At 37.5% G+C, this 27852-nt stretch overlaps 1 protein-coding gene across 2 annotated transcripts; it reads right to left on the reverse strand.

Annotated features, from left to right (window-relative positions):
* Positions 1-27852, reverse strand: LOC309507852 (uncharacterized protein C14orf132). 2 transcript variants are annotated; one of them, XM_082182312.1, is made up of 4 exons: positions 27733-27852; positions 3666-5868; positions 605-2231; positions 1-501 (listed from the first exon to the last, which is right to left on the reverse strand). In XM_082182312.1, the coding sequence occupies exons 1-2, from the start codon at positions 27814-27816 to the stop codon at positions 5659-5661; spliced, it is 294 nt and encodes a 97-aa protein (XP_082038438.1). In that variant the 5' UTR covers positions 27817-27852; the 3' UTR covers positions 1-501; positions 605-2231; positions 3666-5658. The 2 variants fall into 2 exon arrangements, with proteins under 2 accessions (XP_082038438.1, XP_082038437.1); XM_082182311.1 differs by having other exon boundaries at positions 1-2231.

The following is a 27852-nucleotide window of genomic DNA, read 5'->3' on the forward strand; positions in this document are numbered from 1 at the left end:
GGGGGGGGGGGGGGGGGTGTTTCACTGTTAAAACACATTTAAATAGAAATAAGTGGGTAAATAACCTCCTACCCATCAATAACAGGTTAACTTGTTTTGAAAACAAGATAAAGATAGTAATCCTCACAATAATCCTCAATCACGTTCAAATTAGATTTGGCTTCCGGCTCTATATTTAGTAGCCGTGTGGAAAGACAGATTCTGTGATTACACAACTCTGTGATTAGAGACAGCAGAAATGACTGTAGTTTAATGGCACTGCACACAATCAGAGAAGATTGCATCCTTCCGTCGATCCGTTACCAGATGACCGGGTCTGGTCCAGCATTTTACTCGAACTGTCGTGGGTAAATTACAATACAAATTTGAGAGGACAATGTGGTTTGGCTGGTCACAGCACGGTCCAGTTCATCCCTGCTGACGAAACCATTGTAGTTTCTTCTGAGGCAAATGGAAATGTCTCGCTTTTCTTAGATCTTCTTTGGAGGGCAATGAATGCATCTGTGTGTGTGAGGGAAGAAGAATGTGTGACAGAGAGAGCAAGTGTTGCATAACTGAATGCTTCTTATCAGTGATCTCTGGCTTGTTAGTAGTGCGTAATTACGATTTTGTGGCCATTATATGCAGAGACAGCGATTTTGTAGCAGATGGTCAAGCCTCCCAGCACAGCCAGACACGGACACAGACAGGTCACTCCGGGTCAAAGGTGCAGGGGTAAACACAGCACAGTATGCACTTGTTCCCAACGAACACTAGACTACTCAGTGTGTTTCAAATGTATAGAAAAACATCATCACTTAAGAGTATTTAGACACTTGATACGAATAAACAAACTGGTTCTTGTAGATACTGTAAAAAAAGACAAAAGCAGCCTTGATAAAACTTCCTTAAATAGTTTTTTTTTTAAGCTTTTACTACAGGTTCAAAAAATAAAAATGACAAATAAATAAGCTTGTTTGGTGGTGTCCAATATTAAATGGAAAAAAAAGTACTGTACTGTTGAGTATAACTTATCATACAAACATTGGAAGAAAATACATGGAGGAATCAATTATTTTTACACATTTTGTATGTACAGTATAGACAATGATACTTGCATAAAAATAACAGCAGAGGAGAGATATTTGCCAACATGCTAGTATCACTCACATCGAAACACTGGATTCAGAAGTGGCTGGATTCATAAAAGGAAATCACATTTGTCACTTTTATGCTTTATCGTCATACAAACAAAAATGGCATGAATTAAAAGGGTACAATTATCAAGATGTGCATCATGTGCTATAATAATGCGCTATAATAATACTATAATATAGTTAAGGTAAACTAGAGGAGGTGACAGTTCAGATCACTTTGAATCCAGGTAAAGTGAGACACATTCTGACACTTCATGGCTGTTGTTTATAAGGTGACAGAAGTAATTTTCAATAAGTTTTTTTTGTAATTTATATAAAGATGGATGATCAACTGTCCCCCGTTTTCCATGTTCTTCTCACACATTTAACAGTGCAATCTGTGATGACTTTAACTGGATTTTTGCGTGTGAAACAATGCTGTATTGTTGTGCTGGCATCAGGTATATGACAAAGATCGTCCGGTGTTACTCATTCATTCACAAATTTCAATACCAATAAGGAGCAATGAATATGCAGTGGGTGAACAGCTGATGTTTGAATGAAAATCATAATGAAACTCTTCTACTGACCAGCATAAATAAAGTGCATCTTCTCCATTCATATACAATTTCATTTACTATGCATTTATTTTTTATTAACTTCTAAATGCATATGAAAAAAATCAACTATTAGGTGCATATTATTATTATTATTAAAACTATATTTTGTGTCAATGACAGTCCTAAGAAAAATATAAAGTTGTCTTTTTTTTTAATGGGTTGTTTACTCACTTTGGAAGAGATTCTCAATCAAACTGTCTCCAACACATGCAAATAACTCTGTTTAACACACATATGCATATTGTTATTCAACTGTAAAACAAACAAGCAAAAAAAACAAAACATTTACAGATATTCAGAGCATGTTGAAATTATGAATCTGCTTTGTTTCCCCAACAGGAATTCACTTGATAATCAAACAAGCTCCTTCACTTCTGAGTGTCTTTAAAGCAGGTTCCCATTGTGCCGTTGCATCAAAGTGTCTCAAAGCATCTTATTATTGTGAGAATATGCTTTAATACAAGCAACCTTTAGGCTGCAGCATGTTCCTTTCAATCTGAAAGACAAGAGGAGACGTGTTAAAGGGTCAGGAGAGACCGCACTCATCGTCCTTGCAAACACAGCCTCGGATATATGATGCATAATAATAGTGTCAAGATGTTTTGAATCATGGGCGAAAATCAAACAACAAGCGCATGCAGAGGACAGCAGATCTCTCATCTCGGCCTTGCTCTTTAAAATCATGTTTCTGAACTGTGGATATCTTTTCTTTATTGCAGAATGGATTCAAGGCCAGTTCAATGGTTGAAAGCAAAAATGCAAGAGATCATTTCCATGGTCATTATCACAAAATACAGACACATGACTGTACATTATCTGTCTTGTTACTCAGCTACTTATCAATGGACATGAAATTGAATGGAACTTATTTTTTAAAACTAGCAAATGGCACCAATTATTATTACACAATTATTCAAATATACACTATTGGTCAAAAGTTTGGAATCATGATTTTTTTTTTTACGTTTTTGAAAGCTATTATTCTCACAAAGGCTGCATTTATTTATTTGAAATACAGTAAAAACAGTAATATTGTGAAATATTCTTTTGATTTAAAACTGTGTGAATATATGGTAAGCTGTAATGTATTCCTGTGATCAAAGCTGAATTTTCATCATCATTACTCCAGTCTTCAGTGTCACATGATGCTTCAGAAATCATTATAATATGATGATTTGATGCTCAAGAAACATTTATGATTATTATCGATGTTGAAAACAGTTGCTGCTTCAGATTTTTGTGGAACCAAGTCAGCATATTATATTGATCACAGGAATAAATGTCATTTTAAAATATATGAAAATATATAATATATATTTAATCAAAAAAAGCATATAAAATAAAAATATATTAAAATTGAAAACAGTTATTTTAAATGATAATAACATTTCACAATATTACTGTTTTTACTGTGCGATTCAAATAAATGCATCCTCGGCGTCGGCGAGCAGAAGAGGCTTCTTTCAAAAACATTTAAAAACATCTTAATTATTTTTAACTTTTTACCAGTAGTGTACAGTGTAGAAATCATTATGCGTAATTATGTGATGCAATTGACCAGTCAGAATCCCAGCAAATTGTGTATTAATGTTGCATATCTTTATAAGATAAAAATCCTTAAAAAAAATGTAATATATATATAAAAATCCTTTTCCCTTAATCCTCCCGTGTCTGGCTTCTGCTACTCTGAGCAATGCCTGCACTTTGTATTTTGAGCACTTCTTGCATTGTTTTTGCCTCTTCACGATGACTCGCTTAATTTAGTCCGAATTTGTAAGTCGCTCCGCACGTGATCCTCAAGCTGTGAGTCCAAGCCACACTTGATGTCTCTGAAAGCAGAATCCGTCTGGTTCTGCCTGAGGTCAGTGCAGAAGAGCCGGCTGTCAATGAAGCTTAAAACTGGACTATAACGAATTTAAAGAAAACTCACCTCCAAAATGAGAGCGATCATTCCCACTGTGTCCACACCGGAGCGCACGGATGGGCAGCATTATGTTCCCTAAGGCACATTGCGGTGTAGTTGAGTGTGTGATGGACGCCTGCGTCTCCATTGACCCCGGGTTCAAGCACACAAATGGTGTTTAGGCTGTGCCACATTTCTGAGATCAAACTATGGCCAGAAAAACACCACAGCCCTGTTCCCAAACTCCTGCAGGAAAACACAGGCAGAGGGTTTCAACCCTTCAGCCGGCTTCACCACAGAGCAAAGCGGAGCGATGGATATCTGTAAAGATTTATAGACTGGCTTCAACACATAACTTCAATGCTTTTTTAAAGACGTCTCTTCTGCTCACCAAAGATGCATTGATTTGATCCGTAAAAACAGTAATATTGTGAAATATTAAAATTTCAAATATCTGTTTTCTAAGTGAATATACTGTAAAATATAATTTATTCCAGTGATCAAAGCTGAATTTTTAATTACAGCATCATTCTAATATTTACATTTAATCATTTAGCAGACGCTTTTATCCAAAGCGACCTACAAATGAAAGCAAACAGTTATGAATATGCTGATGCTCAAGAAACATGTATTATTATGATCAATGTTGAAAACAGTTGTGCTGCTTCATATTTCGGCGGAAACTGATTTTCTTTGATGAATAGAAAGTAAAAATCTTGTGTAACATTAAATGTCTTTACTGTCACTTTTTGATACATGTCTACATATAAAGACAATATTGTGCAATAAAGGGTTAGGACTGTCAGAGAACACTATCCATATCATCTCTGAATTAAAGCCCTAAAATGAGCTCACCCATAACACAGAGCGACTGCATGCTAAACCTCTGAACCTGAACCTCCTCCAACACAGTTTGATTAATCGTGCTGGAACAAAAGTCTCAGTTCAGAGATCCAGCAGACCATTAGTAACTGTGTGTGACCAGAATAAAGACTTCTGGGTGTTGAAAAATGAGCTCTGATTGAATTAATGAGGTGGCATATCTGTATCTGTAACTCATGGAAGATGAGATTCAGCATCATTCATGCACTTATATTATCTTACACATTCTCACACACTAAACTATGAACTCGGATCGAAGCTGACAGGGCTAATGTTTTTAACAAAAGAGACTGCATTAAAACAATTAAATAAGTGGGTTTGATTGGCTCTGCGCAGGGAATCGGTGGGTATTATAGCAGGACAGAAACTCGAAGAAAATGTAGTACAGACGATTGAAATGTGATGTGTTTTGTTGTTAAAACGCTTATCCTATCCAAGCTTAACGTGCGGAGACTATCAATAAGCCATTTTCTGAAAAATGGGAAACACTGATTTCAATGCCACTTTCAACCAAAGAGTCTAAAGGGACGTTTTCACGACAATGATGTACTAAATACGGAAAAGTTTTCGTTTTGTGTTTCTGACAAGTTTCACGTGTACGATCACATTGCTCACATCAGTCCTAGACTGCCTAACAGTGGGCCAAAAGAGTGTTGACTCCATTGGTAGAGGTAGAAATAAAGAGGAATGGGCAAAATGACAGAAGCAGTGTGAACTAATGCCAGTTAATGCATAGACTCGTCTGACAACCACCGTCTGTCTAATTTAGCATGCACCGACCCTCAGAAACATGCACACGTATTCGAGTCCCATCCATGCATGTCCCAGGGATTTACTTTATCATGTTGATCAACAACTGGACAGTTGACAGATGTTACGCAATGCTGGCTTTTATAACCAAGCAAACTGTAGCCGACCTATTTTATGAATAAAACTAACAAAACAAATCTATTGAAGAATAAGTGCTGTCATAAAAAAAAAAAAAAAAAAAAAGATCATTCAGCTGCCTTAAAGTTCGCTCAAATGCATCTTTGGAGAAAGGAGACAGAAGGTTGTTGCTTGCATACTAAATACTGTGCTAAGGTGCAAACGGGTGACGGATAAGGAGTTCAGGCTGTGTTCTTGAACACTACTGGGTCTAAAAGGCACAGGCGCACACCACTGCTACCACCACAATGTTGGAAACGGTTGCAATGACAGCCACCCACAGCCAGATGGAGTCGGTGGAGTACTTGGCCTCCTTTACCGGCTCGACTGGTTTGGCGTTGAGGTTAGAGGTGGAAGTCTGAAGGGACGCGTTGCCATTATGTGGAGTATCCATTAAGGCCCCGCTGACTGCTGGAAAATGCTGTGAGAAAAGGGAGAAAACATGGAGCATGCAATTATTCTCAGTTCTAAAGTCAACATGACATGCTAAAATTACCCTGTTTACTTTCTTTAGGGCTTCTATCGTGCTGTTTTCCATGTTTAAAATGTCTTTAGTGTGTAATGTTGCTGTTTGAGCAAAGTCCCTCCAGCGGGAGTTCTTCTCTATATCAGTGTCAGTGTTTCTGAACTCCCTGAAACGCCTCCATTGTGGTCTTGAGTTTCTTCCGGGAACAAACGTCACAATATTCCTCATTTAAATAATTCATTCGCAGAATAAAGGGACGTTATGGTGAGGGGCGGGACATTTCCCCAAACACACTCGAAGTGCTTGACCAATCACAACACACTGATCCAGCCGACCAATCAGAGCACAGTGTGCTTTTCAGAAGGAGGGGCTTCATAGAGACAGGAAGTAAACAGAGCGTTACTGACAGACTGGGAAGAGAGGAGCTGCAACAATGGAGAATATGAGGAAAACAAGGTGGGCATAATGGGTCCCGTTCCTGGTGTATGATTTATTGGTGCATGTTGAGTAAAAAATTTAATACAAAAAATTCACAATCCAATCAGATTCCAATAAATTTAAATAAGCCAGATAATGGAAATAAAATTGCCATGGCATTTTATACAGACTTTAATACTTATTAAATGTCTTGGATAGTGTTAACAAAAACTTGTTCCTGCTGTGACCTGTTTGATAGTCAAGGTTACTTGTATAGTTCTTTACACAATACACAATGTTTCAATGCAGAAAAGCATGATGTTAATGTTTTTAAAATGATCATGTTTTATAGTCGAATTAGTAGATTACAATTGGTTGATAATATAGTTTTGCATTCTGCCATGTCAAAAGCAATCCAGCAGTTGAGATTTGCTATATATCGCTCCTCAAATATTCTGTATGTTTGCAAATAAAGTAAATACATACTTATATATCTAACTTTATATATAGAGCTGTGCAAGAATATAATTACATTTTAGGATTTACAATAGAGTTTATTTTACTTTCTGTGAGTATACTATATGCAAAAAGATTTGAATATATATCCAACATTTATATGAGCTGTGCAATAATATGGTTTACATTTTGGGATGATATAAACAATCACATAGCAGAGATTTGCTGTAGAGTATACAGTATATTGCTTTACGTGAGTATATTGTATGTATGCAGGTAATGTAGGCTACAGTTGTATTTGCAATGATTTAACCCCCATTGCAAATCAGGTTTATTGGCAAAATGTACAGAATTTCAGCTGTTTGCAATGAACATATCAAACAAAAATAATTTAAATGGCTCAACACAACAAATGTTTCAAGTGGTTTCCCCAAATTTAACTGAACATGCAACTGTTAATGATTTCTGCAGTCTCAAAATGATTCAACCCCTTCACGACAAGCATGTTTAGCACTTAGTAGAACGGCCTTTTGCTGTTATGAGCTGCTGCAAACGAGATGTATAACCAGACACCAGCTTCTGCCAGCGTTTCTGAGGAATCTTAGCCCGTTCCTCATGTGCAATGGCCTCCAGTTCAGAGATATTCTTGGGTTTGACTGAGATGGCCACTGTAGACTCTTCCAGGACGACTTCTGCAACCAGGCCTTGGTGGGATTTGAGGTATGCTTGGGATCATTGTCCTGTTGGAAGGTCCAATGACGCCCAAGCTTCAGCTTCCTCACTGATGGCATGATGTTTTCTCCTAGAATTTTCCTGATACTTCAATGAATTCATCTAGTTTTCATCCACATGCTGCAGGTTTCCAGTGCCAGAGGACGTAAAGCAGCCGCAGAGCATCCCCGAGCCTCATCATGCTGTTCTTTTCATTCTTCTTCCTCCAGACACACCACTGATCCAGAGGGCTGAAAAGTTCCAGTTTTGTTTCATCGCTCCACAGAACAGAATCCCCAAACTTCTGTGGCTTATTTTCATGATTTTGAGCACTTTTCTTGAGCTTTTGGGTCAGTAGTGGTGTACATCTTGGAGTTTAATACGTGCCTTACTGTACAAGCTGAAACCTCAGTGCCTGTTGCCACCAAGTCTTGCTGCAAGTTTTCTGCAGTCACTCAAGGGTTTTTCTGAACCTGCCTTCTCAGAAATCTGGCTGCAGCCGTAGATAGCTTCCTTTTCTGCCCCGTCCAGGTAGTGAAACCACTGTTCCTTTAACTTTGGACATGCAAACTATGCTTCCAACTGTGTCTCTAGGAACATTGTATCCTGTTCCTTGTTTGTGAAAGGCAATGATGTCTTCTCTTAACCTTTTGGACCATTCTTTTGACTTTGACGTATTTCTAACATGCAGTCAAACGTGACACTCAACAAACCTAGCAAGTTCAGATATTTCATGTGTTCTAGCTGAAGCACACCTGGTGCAACTAATGAAGCCCTTGAATAGTTGCATCAGGTGTGCTTGAGACATCACCTGTTTTGCAGATGTGTGCTGTTGTGAGGGATTTTATTCAGGTGGTTGAATAATTTTGAGACTGCAGAAGTCATTAAAATTTGCATTTTCAGTTGAATTTGGAGAAACCACTTGAAGCATTTGTTGTGTTGATCCATTTCAATTACTCTTGTTCATTGGAAACAGCTGAAAGTCTACATTTTTCCAATAAACCTATTTTGCAATGGGGGTTAAATAATTCCAACTTTATGTGCTATCTTTCATTTTTAACTTTAAATGTATCGCAGGGTGATAACATTACGCATTTTGAGATTTGTTTTATAGTACATGCGCTTCACGTGACTGTCCTGTGATAGTAGCATCTGGTTTAAAAAAAGCATCTCTATTTATCATGCAATTTTCTGATTGCTCCCATCTGGCGTATGATGTCACCAGTCGGGAGGTATACAGGTGCATTTTGGGTAGTGACGGTCATTATGTTCTGTTGCTCTTCATCACCTCATTGCTGCTCTAGCTCCATTCATCAGATCCAGACTCACTCATCGCTCTCGTTCTGACCTGATAGCAGCTGTTTGAAGGTTGGAGAAGAACTCACACAGTTAGTGTGAAAGTAAATCGGCTGCGTTGTGGATAAAAGCATGAGCGAACATGTAGAATCCCTCTTACTCTTAATTCAAATTAATGATGTGTCACTTTGAAACTAATTTCAAGTGATATTTGGTTTTCTCTCATTATCTTATTAAGATTACTGAATACGCTTCATTACTGCTACTCAAGTTTTGATATGATTAAATTAAGAGCCAAAGATATTCAAAGTTCGAATCAAGTCAAGCAATATTCCAGCTAACAGAGAGCATTGGCAAAGTTATGAACAAACATTCTTCCAATAATGTTAACAGATCGTTCGTTCAAAGTCATCTGGTATTTAATGATATTCTCAAAATGTTAGCACAAAAACATTTATGCATCATTTGCTTTCCTGAACGTTTTAGTTGTTGAGTTTTAGTCATCAATTTCTTTAAACGTCATACTTGTTAATTTTGAATGTTCTTTAAAAATGTTACCGTACTGTTTTTCAAAATTATCAAATGGAAAGTCCCCTTAAAGGTACACTGATTTTAGATAATAAAATACTTCAAAAACGACACAATGTCTTTATTAATAAATATATCCTCATTGGTGTAAAATGACCTCTGCCAATGATCTGACTTATCCTCGTAAGCGAAGAATTTCTTATCTTTATTTACATTGGATGGGTAAGTCCAAGGAGGCTTCCATGTCGTTCCGCCATTTTGAAAGACTGTAATAGCAGAGAGGGACAAAAAGCACTAGCCTACCTCAACGCGTTTTTGTTCAGAGCCAGCGTCACGTGACTGAAACCAGCTGGAACGGACACGGAGATCAGTGCGAGGCGCTTGTCACTGCCCCGGCAAATTTGAAAGGCTGCACGGTACTTCATAATGCAGGATCATACTGCAGGAGAAGGAATCCTCGTCGCCAAAAAAGCAAAAAATGTAACTTAAAAGGAAACGTGACCGGCGAATTAAAAAAACGAGGGTAAATATCGGGAATATCCCAGGTGGAAAGAGCTAATGAAAGAGAAAGGGACGCTGAAGTTGCCTGCTTTCTTCTCGACAGGTAAGTCAATGATACGGTGTAAATTACAAGCTTTTTTCATTGCTTGGTTGTGTAATTCATTGTATAGGCAGCATAACAGTAGAACATGTATAGTTAAACTCGATGAAGTGCTATTGGAAGACATGCTGTCATAGATTCTTGGTACATAACGGCTACCGTAGTTGCAGCACGCATTTGAAAAAGTGAGGCACTAGAGAGCACTATTCGTTTGAATACAAAATACAATTTCTCCACTAGATGGGAGAAAAACCTACACAGTGTACCTTAAACATTCATATAACCAATAAAAAAAATAAAAAATTTTTTTTTTTTATCTGAGGTTTTGCGTTTGCTACAACTAAAGGATGTCAGCAGTGTTAAGCAGTGATGTCCTCTAATGAGGCGTCCTCGCATGTATCATGCTTTAGTTCAGCAGAGATTGTAGCAGCTGACAGATATATCTGCATGCTCATATACACAGTAAGAACAGCCATGCTTTAAGCCTCTGTCATATAAACTCTGTGTCATGCTTCACAAATATACTGGCTGCCCTCTGAGTTCACCAGCGGGAATACACACGTCATTAACCCACAGCTCTCACAGCAAAGCCATAAAAGAAATATAGGATTTGAACCATTCAGTCCGTTATTGTAAGCCTCTGGAGTTTACAGTAAAGATCTAAACCAAATCAAATCAAACTCTAACGCTGGGTGCAATCCAGAAATATTAAGTTTAAATTAAATATGATTAAAAAGAATATATATATATTATTTTTAATCATATTTAATTATACTCTATATAATTACTATTTATTACTATTTTTTTAAATTTCAACCAAGGTTACAAAGTTCTGAAATCAAAGACAATTCTATTTATAGGCAAAAGCTAATGCTCAAACTCACAGGAAAAGGACCACAATCAACTGATTTTGCACAGTTTTCTTTAAAATCATCATATGTATATCTTTAATAAATAATCAGGCCTTTTTAAATGAGACTGGTTGCCTTCCAAAGTTCCTTGTTTTTGACCTCGTCGCAGGACTCAAGCTGAGGAAGCTTTCCAGTGAAATGACTTCATTATTTCCAGCCCACTGCAAACCAAACTGAAGATGCACGAAGCAAAACAAATAAAGTAAAATGGCCAACATTTGTGCGAAGCACTAGGTAAAATGACATTATAATCAAATGAGGTGAACCAACTGTGAACACTTTGCTCCTGAAGTCATGTGCATAATCAGGCGTCCCGCTGCCACATGTCGGCACATTTGGATATTTAAAGGTCAACAGGCACATGCGACCCACGCTCATGTTCACTAATGTGTGCTGTCTTGACCAATGCTGACCTCACTTACAAGTATGAGCTCTAATAGAAATAATATATATTAAAAAAAATAAGATCATAAAATATAAAAAATTTGTTCTAGCGTTCCCATTTAGTTATAGAAACATTGTTTCTGATCAATCTCCAAAACGTCCAGTTTTTAAACGTAAAAAAAAAAAGAAGAAAACATTCCATTTTGAATGTTCTCTAAACATTCTAAACCCCATATTAACATTTGAAAAATATTTGTAAAAAAAACATTCACGAACGATGTATAGATAAAGTTTTTTGCGCTAACGTTTTGAGAACATTATTAAAGACCAGAAAACGTTTAACAAACGTTATATTAATGTTACTGGATAAACGTTTGTACATAACTTCCCAGTTAGCTGGGAATCTCAAAAGTTATGAAAGTAAATAAATAATAAAATGTTAATTTGAGATCATGCTGCTTAAATCTGAATCCATTTTTTACAGCTGCTATAATAATAAATTTACCTGGATAAAACAACGTAATCACAATTTGACCATCAAACATTTTCCATTCAGCTTTAAATCACACATCAAGACACTGATGGACAAACACAGGAAGGTCATGAGATTGTCTGTGCAAATATACAATTCATGAACCTGTTCCTATCAGAGCGATTTAGGCAGTATAATATGTTAGATGGAGGGAAATATTGAGACGCACGATGAAGAAAAGACGATTAGATGTTCAATGATGTAGAAGGGGAAGAAGAAAAGAAACACATAAAGAGAAAACTGAATGAGTACCTCTAGCTTTCTGCTCCAGAGATGACTGACGGATAAATGTCTTTATAGCAGTCACATCACTCACACTTCACCCGGATTCACGTGTGTGTGTGTGTGTGTGTGTGTGTGTGTGTGTGTGTGTGTGTTAGAGAGAGAGAGAGAGAGAGAGAGAGAGAGAGAGAGAGAGAGAGAGAGAGAGAGAGAGAGAGAGAGAGAGAGAGAGTAATCTTGCTGTGGAGGATTAGAGTCGGTCTGAAATGATCTGCTTCTACTCTCTCAGCAAATCAGACAATTCATATATTATTCAGATACTGGCAATTCCAAATATTCCAAATATTTCAGCTGCTGTTCATCACTCCATCAGTCCTCCTGTTTTCTCCAGTGTCCGAGAACATTCAAGTGCTTGGATTGTGATCAGTAATGCATACAAATGTTTCAATCTAAACGTAAAACCTTTGAAATTATTAATCAGATTGTGTCTTTAGCATGCAGACCATGAAGAACGGCCAAATCCAGGATCATGGATAATGATGGAGAACATCTGGCCTTGATCAGCTCTGACCTCCCTTATCTCTTAAAACTCGGATTTACATGTAACATTTTTCTATGAAATCAGTGTTTATTTTAGTATTTATATAGTGTTTGTTAATATTTAGAATATTTTTTTTATTTTTTAGTTTTAGTCATTTTCTTTAAAACGTCCTTAAAATTTTGTATCAGTTATTTATTTTTTTTGCTTTGATTGATATATATATATATATATATATATATATATATATATATATATATTATATTTAAGATTATTTCACTTATTTACAAAGGCAACATTTTTAATTCCCGTTTGAGTTTTTTAAGATAGAAAATCTTAACCTTTTACACAACGATTTACTAAAAATGGGTTGTCAAAATGATCCCTCTTCACGCAGATCCACGAAAACTATAAAAATACTGATGCACACCACAAAAAGTATAAATTTATTGAATTATTGAGATGAATCATTTTTCTGCAACCCTTTATCTGTTTATTAACTCAGATCTCCTGAGAAGCTCATCAAATGTCAGCCATCTTTCTATGGCACAACCAGAGTATTTCCATTAAGACCACAATGCACTCAGACTGCAAGAGGGAATAAGCAAAACATGAAAAATCAATCCGTCTTCAGCTGTTCTGACATTCACATTACAGAAAATATTAGCCTTAAGTAAATCATGCAGATCTTGTGCTGCCCGGACATTTGACTGGTGCACAACATCATTAAACTCTAGATAATTCACCCAAAAATGCAAATTCTGTCATCATTTATGTTCTTAAGTCATACAGGTTTGTGAGGACATGAAAATGAGTGATAGCATCGTGAAATCAAATGCGTTGTTCTCACACTTTCCTCTTTTATGTCTGTGACAACCGTTGAGTAGGAAACTCTCACTTTCAGTAACATTTCTTTTCAGTTTCAAACAGATCTTAATAATCTTAAATCCTGTTCTACTTGGTCGAAAACCCTGAAGAAACTCTTGTGATATAGTTAAGGATATTTAATAGGGCTTGGTATTGACACAAATTTCACAATTCGATTCGATTTCGATTCACAAGCTTGCAATTCGATTTGATTTGATTCAATATTGATTATTTTGGATATCTGGTACAATACATGGCAAATTTTCTCAAGGAAAACAAATCTCTTCACTAATGCTGTAAACTATGGGAGTCAGTGGTAGCCTATAGGCTTCATTAGCCTACTATCATATTAAAGGTAAAAATTAACTGATTTGTATACAAACACTTAAATTACACTTTTTTTTATAATAATAAAGTTATATGAAATATAAACATTGAAATGGTGGCTGTCATAAAAACCTGCCAGATTTATTCAAACATGCATTAAAAATTGAAGAACATAAAAAATTATAATGAATATGTAATATGGTGCATATATTTAGCAGAATGCTCCTCTCTAGAGTTAATTAAGTTTATGTTTAACAAGTTTAACTTGTTCATAAACAAGTTTATGGTCACTGGATATGGTTTTTCTGAGGTAAATGTGACGTTACATGACATTGTTTACAAGCTGTTTTACTGACGTCTTTCCACGGTCGAAACACTGATTGGGCGATTCCATGTCACATGATACGGATTTCGATAAGTTGTACTCTACCTTTTAACATACTTTCAGATGCTCATTCATGTTTATTTCCCGCTGTAACTGGTGTTATTGAGGTGGAAGAGAACAGGGAACTACACTGCGACCAAAATGGTCGCATATGCGACCTTTTGAAATGCCATTGCGACCACATTTTTGAATGGGTCGCAAATGTATCACTGATTATTTTTGTACCTATGTTTTAGGCAATATTCTATGATTTACTATGAGCATTTATTAAAACAGAAATGTGTATTTTAAGAATACGTTTTATAACGTGCTCTGAGCATTCAACACATCAAGTTGGCTTCAGCCGCACGACCGTTACTTAGATTAAAACGTACTATTGTATCTGTTGCGCGAGCTCTCTCTCTCTCACACAACGGACGCGCGCACAGAGAGAGAAGATAATTGTAAAAATGAAAATTGACGGGCTATAGTTAAAATTTTGTTCTTGCTTGTTTTTTTTCTGTCAAAATGTCGGAAAGCATTTTGCATTATCCATCCGTGTTTTTAAAATTCGTTAAATGACGGACGTTTTACAACACAGCCTAGATATTAATAATACTTGATATTATTTTTAGAATAAGTGATTCGTTATGCTATTATTGGACTCCTATCTATTCATTGTCATCTGTTTTCTATAAATATGTTTGTACTGGCTAACATTTATCCAGCTAATGCGTGTCCTGTTTAAAATGTGCAATGTTCAAATGCAAAGACAGCACGTCACAAATAGAAGCCCTTTTCGCTGTGCTATTTAGTATCATATTTGGTTATTGGAATAATAAATTAAGTAGCCTATCTTTATTGCAGTGGCGGTTCTACATTGAATTACACCCTGGGCGAGACCCCCCCCGAGGGTTTTTTTTTTCTAGGGGTTTCTTAATTTTAGACAAGTTGACCAGCACACATTATATGCAATGCACTATAATGCATGTGTGTCCTATGTGTGACATATTTTGCACACAGGTAAAGGTGCCCAACATAAGTCATTTCTAAAGTAAAAAAGAAAAAAAGAAAACATGTTTTGGAAAATATCTCTTTATTTGATTATCAGTAAATTTGTTTTCTATACAGAGATATCGATATCGGTATCGGCCATAACAGCAATATTAATATCGGTTATTATCGGTATCGGCCACAATTTTCACATCGGTGCATCACTACTTAAGAGTTCAGGAGTCTGCCCATCTGTGCCAACCATAGCATGTTGAAATCCATTTTGCACTTTATTGTGTACTGTATTTTCTATTGCAGTAAATCTATCCCAACCAATGTTAAAGAAAACAAAAACAAGAAGGCATGTGGTTTAAAAGATGGCAAGTAAAATAAAAAGCACATCTGTATGCAATACAGTCTCATTATTGTTCATTATTATCCAGAGCGGCTTACTATAAATAATTTGTGCGACCAAATCATGTTTTGCGCCAGTAACTGAAAAAGTTAGTAGCGCAAGTGCCACCAGTGGAAAAGGTTAGTGTAGTTCCCTGAGAGAAGATCATGTGCTTCTCTTGAGCTGAGCCAGAGCGATCTCACGCCACAGCGCCAAAACTGTATTTATCAGTGATGGGGACGAGACCGCCTATGCCGAGTCCGAGTCAAGACCGAGTCTTTGAAGGGTCGAGTCCGAGTCGAGACCGAGTCCGTTGGTTTTCAAATTTAGTCGAGTCCGAGTCAAGACCGAGTCTTTGAAGGGTCAAGTCCGAGTCGAGACCAAGTCCGCTGGTTTTCAAATTCAGTCGAGTTCGAGCGACTCAAAACGGGGGTTGGAGGTAACGGAACAAAACAAAAATATTACACTGCCTACGTAGCTTCTCTGCTGGGGCAGCGCCAGAGAATTTTTAACGCATGTGCTGAGGAGGTGCTAGATCATTGACAAGGGGAGCTGCACAAAACTTGGCCACTAAATATTTAATATTCAATTATGATTATTAAATTATTATGAATTATGAATTATTATTAAAAGATGTAGGCTATTATTATTAATAATAATGTTATTTCAACATATCATCTCGTTATTTCGACATAATATGTGTGCGTGCAACAAGCAAGATGTACATTTGTAAATCCGGTGACGCGTACATGATTTTTATTAATAAACTAGTGTTTTCTGACAGTGTCGGCTGTAAAAATGAAGTTGACGATCGCCATAGGCTATCCATAGTGAACGCGCCTATAGAGAGAAATGCACATAATGGATTACATAATCAGAGAGTAGCCTTTTTCTTTTTTCGTTTTGAATTATTTCGTTTAAAGACATTTCAAGCTTTGTGTATTTGATGTATTTATCATGTCTGTGTGAGGCATACACTGAGTTTCGTTAAGTTAGGATGAGATATGCGCTCCAGTTAACGTGCAATACAAGAGACCGCGCGGGCGCCTCCATGATTATATTGTCTGTTATATTTGCTTCTTATTCATTAAATCCAGGCAATTGGTTGATGAAAAATTTATTAAAATTAAGATACAACTTATACAAAACGAAATTCACTTTAAAGAAAGGTTTTTTACAAAACAAAACTTAATGAAGTGGTCAAAATCATGTCTGACCCACTCCATGTCTCATATTGCGCATCCTATCTTACTCGTGCTGTTCACTTTTCATAATCAACATAAATGAAAAAGAAATAACATTATAATATTTGAACAAATATGACATATTTGCTTATTTAATGGCTACAACAGTATAGTACGCCTACAGACTCTCTATTTGTACAAATTGCTGCACATTCATTTAATTCTGAATTTTGCACACACAAGTTGAAAGGCATTTGTTCAAATCAAGTTTACGGATAATTGTGTGTGCATTTATTAATCATTATGATACTAAAATCATAACAAAGTAGGCTATGCTATGTACAAAAAAATCAGATGAGCCCAGAATATGAACGCAATTACACTTTAAGCATTTTCCTCCCATAGAAAACCATTATAAGAACGCTTAATGTGGCTTAATGCAAATTAGAATGTCCCCTTATTATGTCAAAATAACAAGATATTATGTCGAAATAACAATTCAATGTAATGCAAATGCAAACACAAGATTTTTGTAGAACTTCAATGGCGAATAAAGACTAACCAGACAAATAACAACATTGAACACTATACAAACAGTAATTTAATTTTTTTCATTTAGGCAATTCATTTTCCATAGTGACACAGGAGGTGCCGGATCCAATAAAAAAGGTTCCGGATCCAACGTCAGAGGTGACGGAACATGTTCCGGCGTGTTCCGGCTCAAATTAAGCCCTCTGCCTATTTTTCTAAACTGCTTCAACAGTGCTGCTCTGTCATCAACATGTTTTTTTCCTTTTTTTTTATTTTTTTTTTATATATGTTACATTCATTCATCAGCTGAAAACAGGATGACTAATCGATTCTTGGGATTTAAGCATCGATATCGGTTCGTACAAATGAGAATCGATTAAAATCGAGAAATCGATATTTTTTACCCATCAGCCCTAATATTTACCTTTATGGATTCAGCAGAAAATTCATAGTTTTCAGTCACGTGACCAGCGTGGTGCAAAACGTCCACAGAACTGCAGCACAGTTTGTTTTAAGCCATTCATATTTAAATCACCTCTTAAAATATCTGAACAAAATGCAAGTTTTGGGCACTTGTGATCCATTCAAGTTCAAGTGTTACTCTTTCGCCGTAAGTCGATGCATACGGCCGTCTGCCGGACGCTAGTTATTTTAGTCGATAAAGTTTTAAATATGGATATTTTTCTTACACGAACGCATCGCTTCACTACAGAAGGCCTTTATTAACCCTTGAAGAGCCGTGGAGGACTTTAATCATGAATAGATGCACTGTGATGGACTTCCAAAAACATACAGCCTTTTCACTCCCATTATAAAGCTTGGAAGAGCCAGGAAATTTTTTTATTTTTAAACTCCGATTGTATTCGTATGAAAGGAGAATGTCATATACACCTAGGATGGCTTAAGGGTGAGTAAATCATGGGCTAATTTTCATTTTTGGGTGAACTATCTCTTTAATGCGTTAAATCGGCAGCCCTGATAGGTGTAGCGCCACCTTTTGTGGCCAATACAGCGGGGCGCCGCGAGCAATTTTGGGCCCTATGAAAGAATATGAGGTTGGGAAAGAATGAAATCGATCTCTGGGGACCCCAAAAAAGGCCCTTAGAATCGTCCTAACTTCCCCCCCTTAGCGGCGCCCCTGTTTGAGCCATTCCTCTTCCAGAACAGAAGCAAGATCACTATATGATGCTGTTGGAGGAAAATGTTTTCTGACTTGTGGCTCCTCCAAAATACACCAAAGTGGCTCAGTAATATTCAGGGCTGCGAAACCTTCTTAACGCTACATCGTTCTTAAGTTACACCTTAAGCTGTACCTTATCGATAATACGTGTTTCCCGAAACGTTCTTAGTTAAGTACACCTTCTGTAAGTCATACGTTCGTAAGGTTGGTCTGGACCGTTCTTAGCTTCACCTCATCACTGTTGCAATTCTACACAAATATAATTCTGAAGTTTTAATACACCCAGACAGTGTTCATTTAGGCTAATTCAAGTGTGTTTTCATGCAAAGAATAAAATTGTCATTACACTGATTGTTGTTAGATTTTTAATTATATTATCCAAAGGTACACAGCTGGCAAACCATTAAAGGCTTAATAGTCTATTTAAGGGGATGATTGTGGTGGGGAGTTTGCTCAAACTATGGCAGAGATACAGCGAATAGTTTTGCTAAAAGACGGCGCCGTCCGCCGAGTGCTTTTAAAGGCCAGTGAAAGCAGACTGTCAGTAAACTCCTATATAATGTCAGTGTTTTTTTTTTCTCACCCAACCCGCGTAAAAATCCCTGGCCAAATTACCTACTGTTTTTTGACAAACAGGTCGTGTGGTAGCCTAATTTAAATGCCGTCTGAGTCCACATCTCTGAGTTTACAAGAAGAGATACAAATTTAACTGTTTAAATCCTTTTTGATCTGAGCACCGTACGTAAGATGTACACTTTTATTACTGAAATGCTGGAAAGTATTTACAAGAACAATATTTCATCGCAGCTCCACCTCAGCGAACAAAAATGGGAAAGAGAAGAAAGCTCGTAAACATTTGAAATGGTTTTTTTGGCAGCAATATATGATACAATTTTAAAATATGTAGGCTAGGCTATTATAGTTTATTTTTTATATCCTAATAAGTGCAATTTCAACTATTTCTGAAGTGCTTCTTTTATAAAGAACACCGCTTTCTCACATAACACAGTGAAGCAGCCCCTGAACGAGAAAGTAATCGATTCTCGAGCCATCGATATCAACCAACTCAGCAGCATCGCACCGGACAGCACCGGGTAACGTCACGCGCAAGAAGGAATATCTTGAGCAGCTTCCTGAGGTATGGTTCGGGGAATATGCCTAGAAATGGTATATCTTTAGTTAAGTTATACCTTAAGAGTCTTTGTAGCGCGCTAAGAGACAACGTTATCGGGAAACACAGCCCAGATCTGGTGACTGTGCAGGCCATGGGAGATCTTCAACTTCACTTCCATGTTCATCTAGCCATTCTGTCACATTATCATTGTGCATTATCATGCTGATACACGGCAACACCTTCAGGGTACTATGTTTGAACCATTAGGAGCACATGGTCCACCAAAATGGTTGGGTGGTCCTTGGCAGTGACGCGTTCATCAAGCACAGTCAGGAATGCCATGATACTGAAGCCCAAACCATCACTGATCCACCCCATGCTTCACTCTGGACACAACAGTCTTTGGCGTTTCTCCACACTGTGACTCCCACGGATGTGAGAAAGACAGTGAAGGCGGACTCATCAGAGAACAAGGTTTCACATTGTCCACAGTCCAAGATAGGCATCTCTTAGCACCAATGAAACCAACATTTGGCATTGGCACGAGTGACCAAAGGTTTGGCTACAGCAGCCCAACCATGAATATTGACTTGATTTTGGTGGAAGGTGACATATTATGCCCCTTTTCACAAGATATAATATAAATCTATGGTGTCCCCAGAATGTGCCTGTGAAATTTCAGCTCAAAATACCCCCCAGATCATTTATTATAGCTTATCAAATTTGGCCTTTTTAGGGTGTGGGCAAAAACACGCCGTTTTAGTGTGTGTCCCTTTAAATGCAAATGAGCCGCTGCTCCGCTGCTCCGCCTCAGAAGAGGCCGATCCTTTACATGTGCTTCAGATACTCCAGCAATAACAAAACATGTGAATTTCAGTCAAATTTCAGAAATAACAGTAGCGAGTGCAGCCTTACAGAGAGACTCAGGAAGAGGTTCAACTTTTAGACGCACCTGGATGTTTCTGAATGGTTAGTGGATACGTGTTTATACGTTGTTGTGGAGTTACATTGATTCAGTACATGTTTAACTTTTACACAAGTTGACACAGTTCCTGAGGTCTTTATAAGACAGCTGTGACATGTTTTGGTCAATAGTGTTCAGTGCTCGTCTCTGCTCAACGACAGCACAGTTTCATGCTTTGCTCGAACTTTTGCCATTGCATCAGAACTGGTCACTGTTGTCGCTTGCGAAAACCAAATGGCGTCGCCGTGGGTGGAAACTTGCTGGTAATATAATATACAGATTAAGGGCCGGTAATATTATAAGATGATCCTCTTCATAAGTCAGAAGGAGAGCGAAATCTGATCGGCTTATTTTTTGACATGCTTGCAGAGAAAGACTCACCAAAACAAAGTTGCTGGGTTTCACTTTTCACGTTTTCTGGGTTGGTAGAAGCACCGGGGACCCGATTATAGCACTTAAATATGGGAAAAAGTCAGATTTTCATGATGTGTACCCTTTAGATCTCTTACTGATGGAATGTAAAATCAGTGAAGATTGGTCACCAGGCCGCGCATATATAGGCATGAATTCTCCAACACTATATTGGCCAGTGTTTCAGTTACATTGTCTAAACCCTGTATATGACCCCTATATCTATACCCCTATTCTCTCTCTCTCTCTCTCTCTATATATATATATATATAGAGTGTATGTATGTATGTATATTTATGTCCACGCTGATAATTTTATTCAAGTGTTTGCACCAAAAAAGGAATAATTCAGTTTTGTAATTAACATACTGTGCAAGCATACTATAAAAAGCATAGTATGGTAATGAAACCTCAGTACATATAATACTACTCAGTGACATGTATTAGCATTATCGTCTTTGCTTGAAGTTTGCTGCCTCCTCACCTGTGCAGAATGAATCACGTGTCAGACTAAACCCTTCCTACACACACTCCGTCTCACTGCGTGATGCTAGTGTGTGTTCTTACTGTCATTTCATCACAGAGCTTGCTTAAGAAACTCTGAAATGCCTTTCATGTAAACTTGAAGGAATGTGGCTTCCAAAGGGCTGAGTGATGTTCGAGGCCTTGAACCGTACACTAAATATGAGTCGAGAACCTATAACTTCACTTTTGATTCACACATACACAAGAAACGCCTAACCTCGGGTTACCTAGCCTACTTACTGAGATTGTCGACTGTCGACTCGAAGCTGTGAACAGCCTATAAAAAAATAAACAAGTAACCTAAATGGTCATGAAATATTGATATGAGTTGAAATTATTTATTACAGTATGTTTAGAGTTTTGAAAAACAGCCCACAACAGTCAGTTTCACAGGTCAGCGTCATTATACAAAAATATCTGACCAATCAGAATCAAGCGCTTCTGATCAGTCATGAAATAAAATCATGTTTTTTTTATAGAGTGTCACCGTCACACATACCGGCTAACAAAAAATATGTTCTAAGAAACATTATTTCTTAATGTTCCATTTTTACAAACATTAAGGGAAGCTTCCATTTATCATTCTTCAAACATATTGGGAACATTGCTTTTGAACGTTCTCCGAAACGTTTTTTTTTAGTTATGATAATTTTTTTGTGCTAATGTTTTGAGAACATTATTAAAGACCAGGGGTCTCATTTATAAAACTGTGCGTAGGAACCTTACTAAAAGTGTACGTGCGCCCGAAAGGCAAAAATGACGTACGCAAAAAAATATTCAGACTTATAAAACCGTTCGTACGCCAGAACCTGCGCAGAATTCACTTTATAAATCCCAGTCAGCGGAAGATTGTGCGCACATGCGTCTCCACCCCGAAATATCCATATATGGAGCTTACAACGCCTAGTTTTACTATGCAGATCCTCATCTGCATATCATTTGCATATTATTATTCATCCACGTGATAACGTTTAACGGTACAAGACACATTACATTAATAAAAATCAAGTAGTTGCCTATCCTTGCCTTGTTTTTGAATACATAAATCAAATAGTGTAAAATACATTTCAGGGAAAGTTTTCTCAATCTTTTCCACTGGCCGAATTGTATTTTTAATGGATTTATATTTTTTATGGAAACAGATAGGCCTTGGGCATTATTTGTATGAAACTATTTTCTCAGACAATCTGGTATTATCATGATAAGCAATTATCTCTGTGGTTAAAACATTAAAACACAGCACGCCACAGGAAGTGTTCAAACTTCTCAGTAATGATTTCATGTTTAAGTGTTTAACATATTTAATCTAAATGTTTATATCAGAAGTAAAACATAGTTTAAATCATTATTTTATTTATTTAAACTTTGCGTCAGTTTCACTAATGGCCCAACGCGCTCACTGGCGCGGACATTTAAGAAGGGATGGATATTTGCTTCAAGTGACAGGCTTGGTGAGTGAAATTATATTTGTATTATCTTTCTGTATATGTTTAATTTTCTTTAGATTTTCTGTCTAAAAGTGACCAAAAATACACTTAACTCCAGCTCACCATCGGTGTCGCCAAACTGCTCCATCTCCAAAACGTTCGTACGCATGGGTCAGAGTTTGCGTGCAGGTGCGCACATTTTCCCGTCAAGTTTGTTTTTATAAATCACAACTTATGCGTCGGAAGTGGCGTACGCACATTTTCAGCCCCGTTTTGTGCGTACGCCACGTTTATAAATGAGGCCCCAGGGCTGGGTTTCCCGAAACCTCCTTAACGCTACGTCGTTCTTAAGTTACGCCTTAAGCTGTACCTTATCGTTAATAAATGTTTCCCGAAACGTTCTTCGTTAAGTATACCTTCTGTAAGTCATGCATTCGGAAGGTTGGTCTGGACCGTTCTTAGCTTCACCTCATCACTGTTGCAGGTCTACACAAATATAATCCTGAAGTTTTAATACACCCAGACAGTGTTCAATTAGGCTAATTCAAGTGTTTTCATGCTAAGAATAAAATTGTCATTACACTGATTGTTGTTAGATTTTTTATTATATTATTATACAATATTATTAATTTAGTTAAAGAGTGCTTTTAAAGGCCAGTGAAAGCATAGTAATATTGTTTCTCATGGGCTCATCCGGTATTTTAAACATTTACAGGGGTAAGTCGGTGATAATCATTTTTGATCACTGCCGAGCACCGTACGTAAGATGTACACTTTTATTACTGAAATGCTGGAAAGTATTTACAAGAACAATATTTCATCGCAGCTCCACCTCAGCGAACAAAAATGGGAAAGAGAAGAAAGCTTGTAAAAATTTGAAATGGTGATTGTGGCAGCAATATATGATACAATTGTAAAATATGTAGGCTAGGCTATTATAGTTTGGATTATTTTTTATAATATCCCATGAGTCCTAATAAATGCAATTTCAACTATTTCTGAAGTGCTTCTTTTATAAAGAACACCACTTTCTCACACAATGCAGTGAAGCAGCCCCTGCACGAGAGAATAGTTGATTCTCGAGCCATCGATATCAGCAGATTCAGCAGCATCGCCACGGACAGCACTGGGTAACATCGCACGTAAGAAGCACGTAATATCTTAAGCAGCTTCCTAAGGTATGGTTCAGCCTGATCTCACGGCAAATCGTACGACTTCTACGAGGTGGCTAATTCGTACGAATTCGTACGAGTGAATTAGTAAGATTTTTGCTAAATTGTACATATTTTACGAATTGCCCAATTCGTATGAATTCATACGAATGACCTACCCCTGACCCCGCCCCTAAACCTACCCATCACGTGGGTTTAGACAAATCGTACAAATTCGTACGAGTGAGGTCGTACGAATTGGTCGTGAGATAGCGTTGTATGGTTCGGGGAACCCGCCTAGAAATGGTATACCTTCAGTTAAGTTATACCTTAAGAGTCTTCATAGTGCGCTAAGAGACAACGTTATTGGGAAACCCGGCCCAGATAACTTTGAACGAACGTTCTATTAATGTTACTGGAAGAACGTTTGTTCGTAACTTTGAGAGAACCTTGCCAGTTCTGAGAACGTTCCCTGTTAGCAGCAACAGTTTTAGAAATCTGAGCTCTACATCACAATTAAACAGCTTAAATGAGGACACATGGCTGTCCGTGGTCACGTATTTCCATCAGGACTGTATGAGTTTTGGAACAGATGTGACCGTTGGCCAATTCTAATTAACATTTTAACACTTGATAATAAAGTGCCCAAAGAAAAGCAGGATGATTAATCAGCTTCATCACCAGATGCTTCACTACATGACTCTCACTTTTCAGGTGTTATTTATTATTAGCAGGGTTCGACATCAACACCTGTCAATTCGCCAAATGCGTGTGTATTTCAGCAGTGGCGTGTAACACTACTAGCCACGGGTTGAACTTTATATATAACACATACCTTTTTCAATTGTAGTCCTGAAATAATAAACTAAGTGCAATGTAGTGTTGTGAAAAATGTCATTTTTTCGATACATATTGATACTGAAATATCTGAAACGCTTCCAATACATTTCCCTCAGAATAGATATACGACAGCAGCTGCTCTCTCTCTCTCTCTCTCTCTCTCTCTCTCTCTCTCTCTCTCTCTCTCTCATCTCTCAGAGAGAGAGTTATAACCGCCTCTCCTCACACACTCGTTTCATTTGCTCCGGATGTATATTGTTGCTGTTACAGGGCATGAATTTCTGCGGGGGATTGCACATATTGCACATAATTGTACTCATTCCTGCAGATGTTGAGCTCACACAAATAAAGCTGGTTTTCGCTGCTTACTGCACTTCAACAGTCAAATTAGAGCTGCACGATTAATCGCAATGAAACCGCACGCGATTTGGCAAATGTTGCGATTATTTTATGCACAGCTTGTCAGTGCAGCGGCTGATCGGTAGTAAACGCTGCTCCCTCACACACACACACACACACATCATATCCCTCTGAACACCAGAGGGCGTCTCACACACACACACACACACACACACACACACACACACATCATATCCATCTGAACACCAGAGGGCGTCTCACACAAACTCCACATATCCCTGTGAACACCAGAGGGCGTCTCACACACACACACACACACACACATCATATCCATCTGAACACCAGAGGACATCTCACACACACACACACACACACACACATCATATCCATCTGAACAACAGAGAGCGTCTTACACACACACGCCAAATATGCCCCTCATCATCGCTGTATCTGAATAAATAGAAGATTGAAACGCTTTGATTAAACACGACTAATAAACACACGACTGCCTTATTCTGTGTAAGAAGTACATCATCTCACAGAAGGAGGAGCTCAACTGTCCTTATGAAGTGAGTTTGGAGTAAAAGCATGTTATTAAATGTTGTCTTTTGTTGGACAAGAAGCTCATAAATGCTTCTCATGTTTGGAAAGATGTTTGACGCATGTTGATTTTTCAAATGCAGGTTATAAGCGACTCAAACGCAGTGCTTTCAGAGTGAGCAGCGTTTACAGAGACGTACAGCATTTGCGATTTCATAATCGCGATAAGCCAACTTGATTTAAGTGCGATTTCATGTAAATTGCGATTAATCGTGCAGCCCTGAAGTCAAATGCACACAAAATAATGTTAAAATGCTGGTTTAGGCAAGTATTCACGTAAACACAGTCAGTCATGATTTAAGTGAACATAAACCGTTGAGAAAGAAAACGCATACACAGTATATTGGATCCGTGTGTCAGGCCTTAACACAATATATTAGAGATGCACCGATTGATCGGCTGGTGACCGGAATTGGCCCGATTTTCACGTGATCGGCCATGACCAGCGACCAGCCGGTTAGTCTGACATATGCCGGTCAAATGCACCCGGCATGATTAACATCGCGCAACATCAGCATCACACATGCAAACGGAACGCATTAGGAAACCTAGTGAATTACGGCCGTTTCACACCGCAAGCATGAGCGGCGCATGAGCTGCGCCAATTTTTTTCGGCATGCATGATAATCAATGAGTGCATTCACACCGCGAGCAGGAGCAGCGCGTGAGCAAGCAGGAGCGTCGCGGGCAGTGAAGCGCAGGTTTCGGCGCCAAGTCTATTTTTGCTGCTGCTAACGCTCAATTAAAGTGAAAGCACACTTTTGATGGACAAAATAAGTATTATTTCACACAAAAAGTGCCCAAAATGCACAGAATTTGCATGCCTAGTGTGTTTTAACAAGACCTGGAGTAGGCTATGTCAGAAAATAATATTTATAGAAAATGTACCCATTTAAACTTGTTTTTATTATTCAGTTTGGGTAAAAGTACTATATGGTGTTTTATAAAATAAAATACAAAAAAAATGAGTAAACTAGTCAAAATATACAGTATAAGCTTTCTTTTATTTTAATTTTAATTAACTTTTAATTTCCCACACCAGGAGTAATTTATATAGTTCCATTTTATAGCGATTATCTGTTAAAAAAAAGTCTATGTTCTATGCAAAATGTTCTATTAAAGACAAGATAGAAAATAAATATTTGTGTGTGCTGTAAAGTGGTTAGAAAAAATGAAATCGCACTCGGTTAAAATCGGTATCGCAGGTCAAACTCAATGAAAAATCTGAAATCGGAATCGGCCAAGAAAATTGTAATCGGTGCATCTCTACAATATATACCTTAATGAATATATACCCGCTGCCAAATTATGAGACAATATAAAAAATTATTTTTCAATTTCAAATAAATTAACTGAAACTATTTAAATGAATGAATGGAAGGCATAATAATAATCTTATTCTATTACATACAGGACTGTACTGATACGCTTCAGATTATCCCCATTTTTTATAGGTAATTTATCTTTTTTATTATTATTATTTTGGCTTGATTATTTTATTTTATTTAATCCATTTTAAATGGTTACTCAGACAGGGCTTAGATTAAAACAGGATTAAACCTTAGTTAAATCAAGACATTTGAGTAGGTTTAATAATCGTGCATTAGAAAAAAAAAAACATTACTGATGTGCATCTTGAGACAAAACAATGTAAGTGACATATTTTAAGATCTATATATCAGTGCAAGTTGCGTTCAGTTAAAACAGCTCAGACTTGCATGCATTTGAGTCTGGGACTAGCTTAAGCCTTTCCTGTGAAACCAGAGGTTTGTCTATAAATGTTTCCTTTTAACTTTCTTTTGAAGAATATAGTTAAAACACTCGGAACACCAGAAACCAAAAGTTAGCCTCTACAGTGAAAATCAGATTGATGAGGAAGACAGTCAAGCAGTGTCGCACCACGCTATTCCACAGCAATCTGTGAATCAACTAATTACCCTTAATTATACATATAACAACATTTTATGACCAAACCGAGGTAGTTAATCCTACCTGTGCTGCCATCAGAGATAACTCCATTCCCTTCTTCTCTGCAGATGTGATGTTGTTGTGTTGAGCTGAACTGAACTCTCTCATCCTCGCGCCCGTCGCTGTTGTGCGCGCGTAACTGTG

Source organism: Leuciscus leuciscus, assembly GCF_965113295.1.
Source record: "Leuciscus leuciscus genome assembly, chromosome: 10".
NCBI lineage: Eukaryota > Metazoa > Chordata > Actinopteri > Cypriniformes > Leuciscidae > Leuciscus > Leuciscus leuciscus.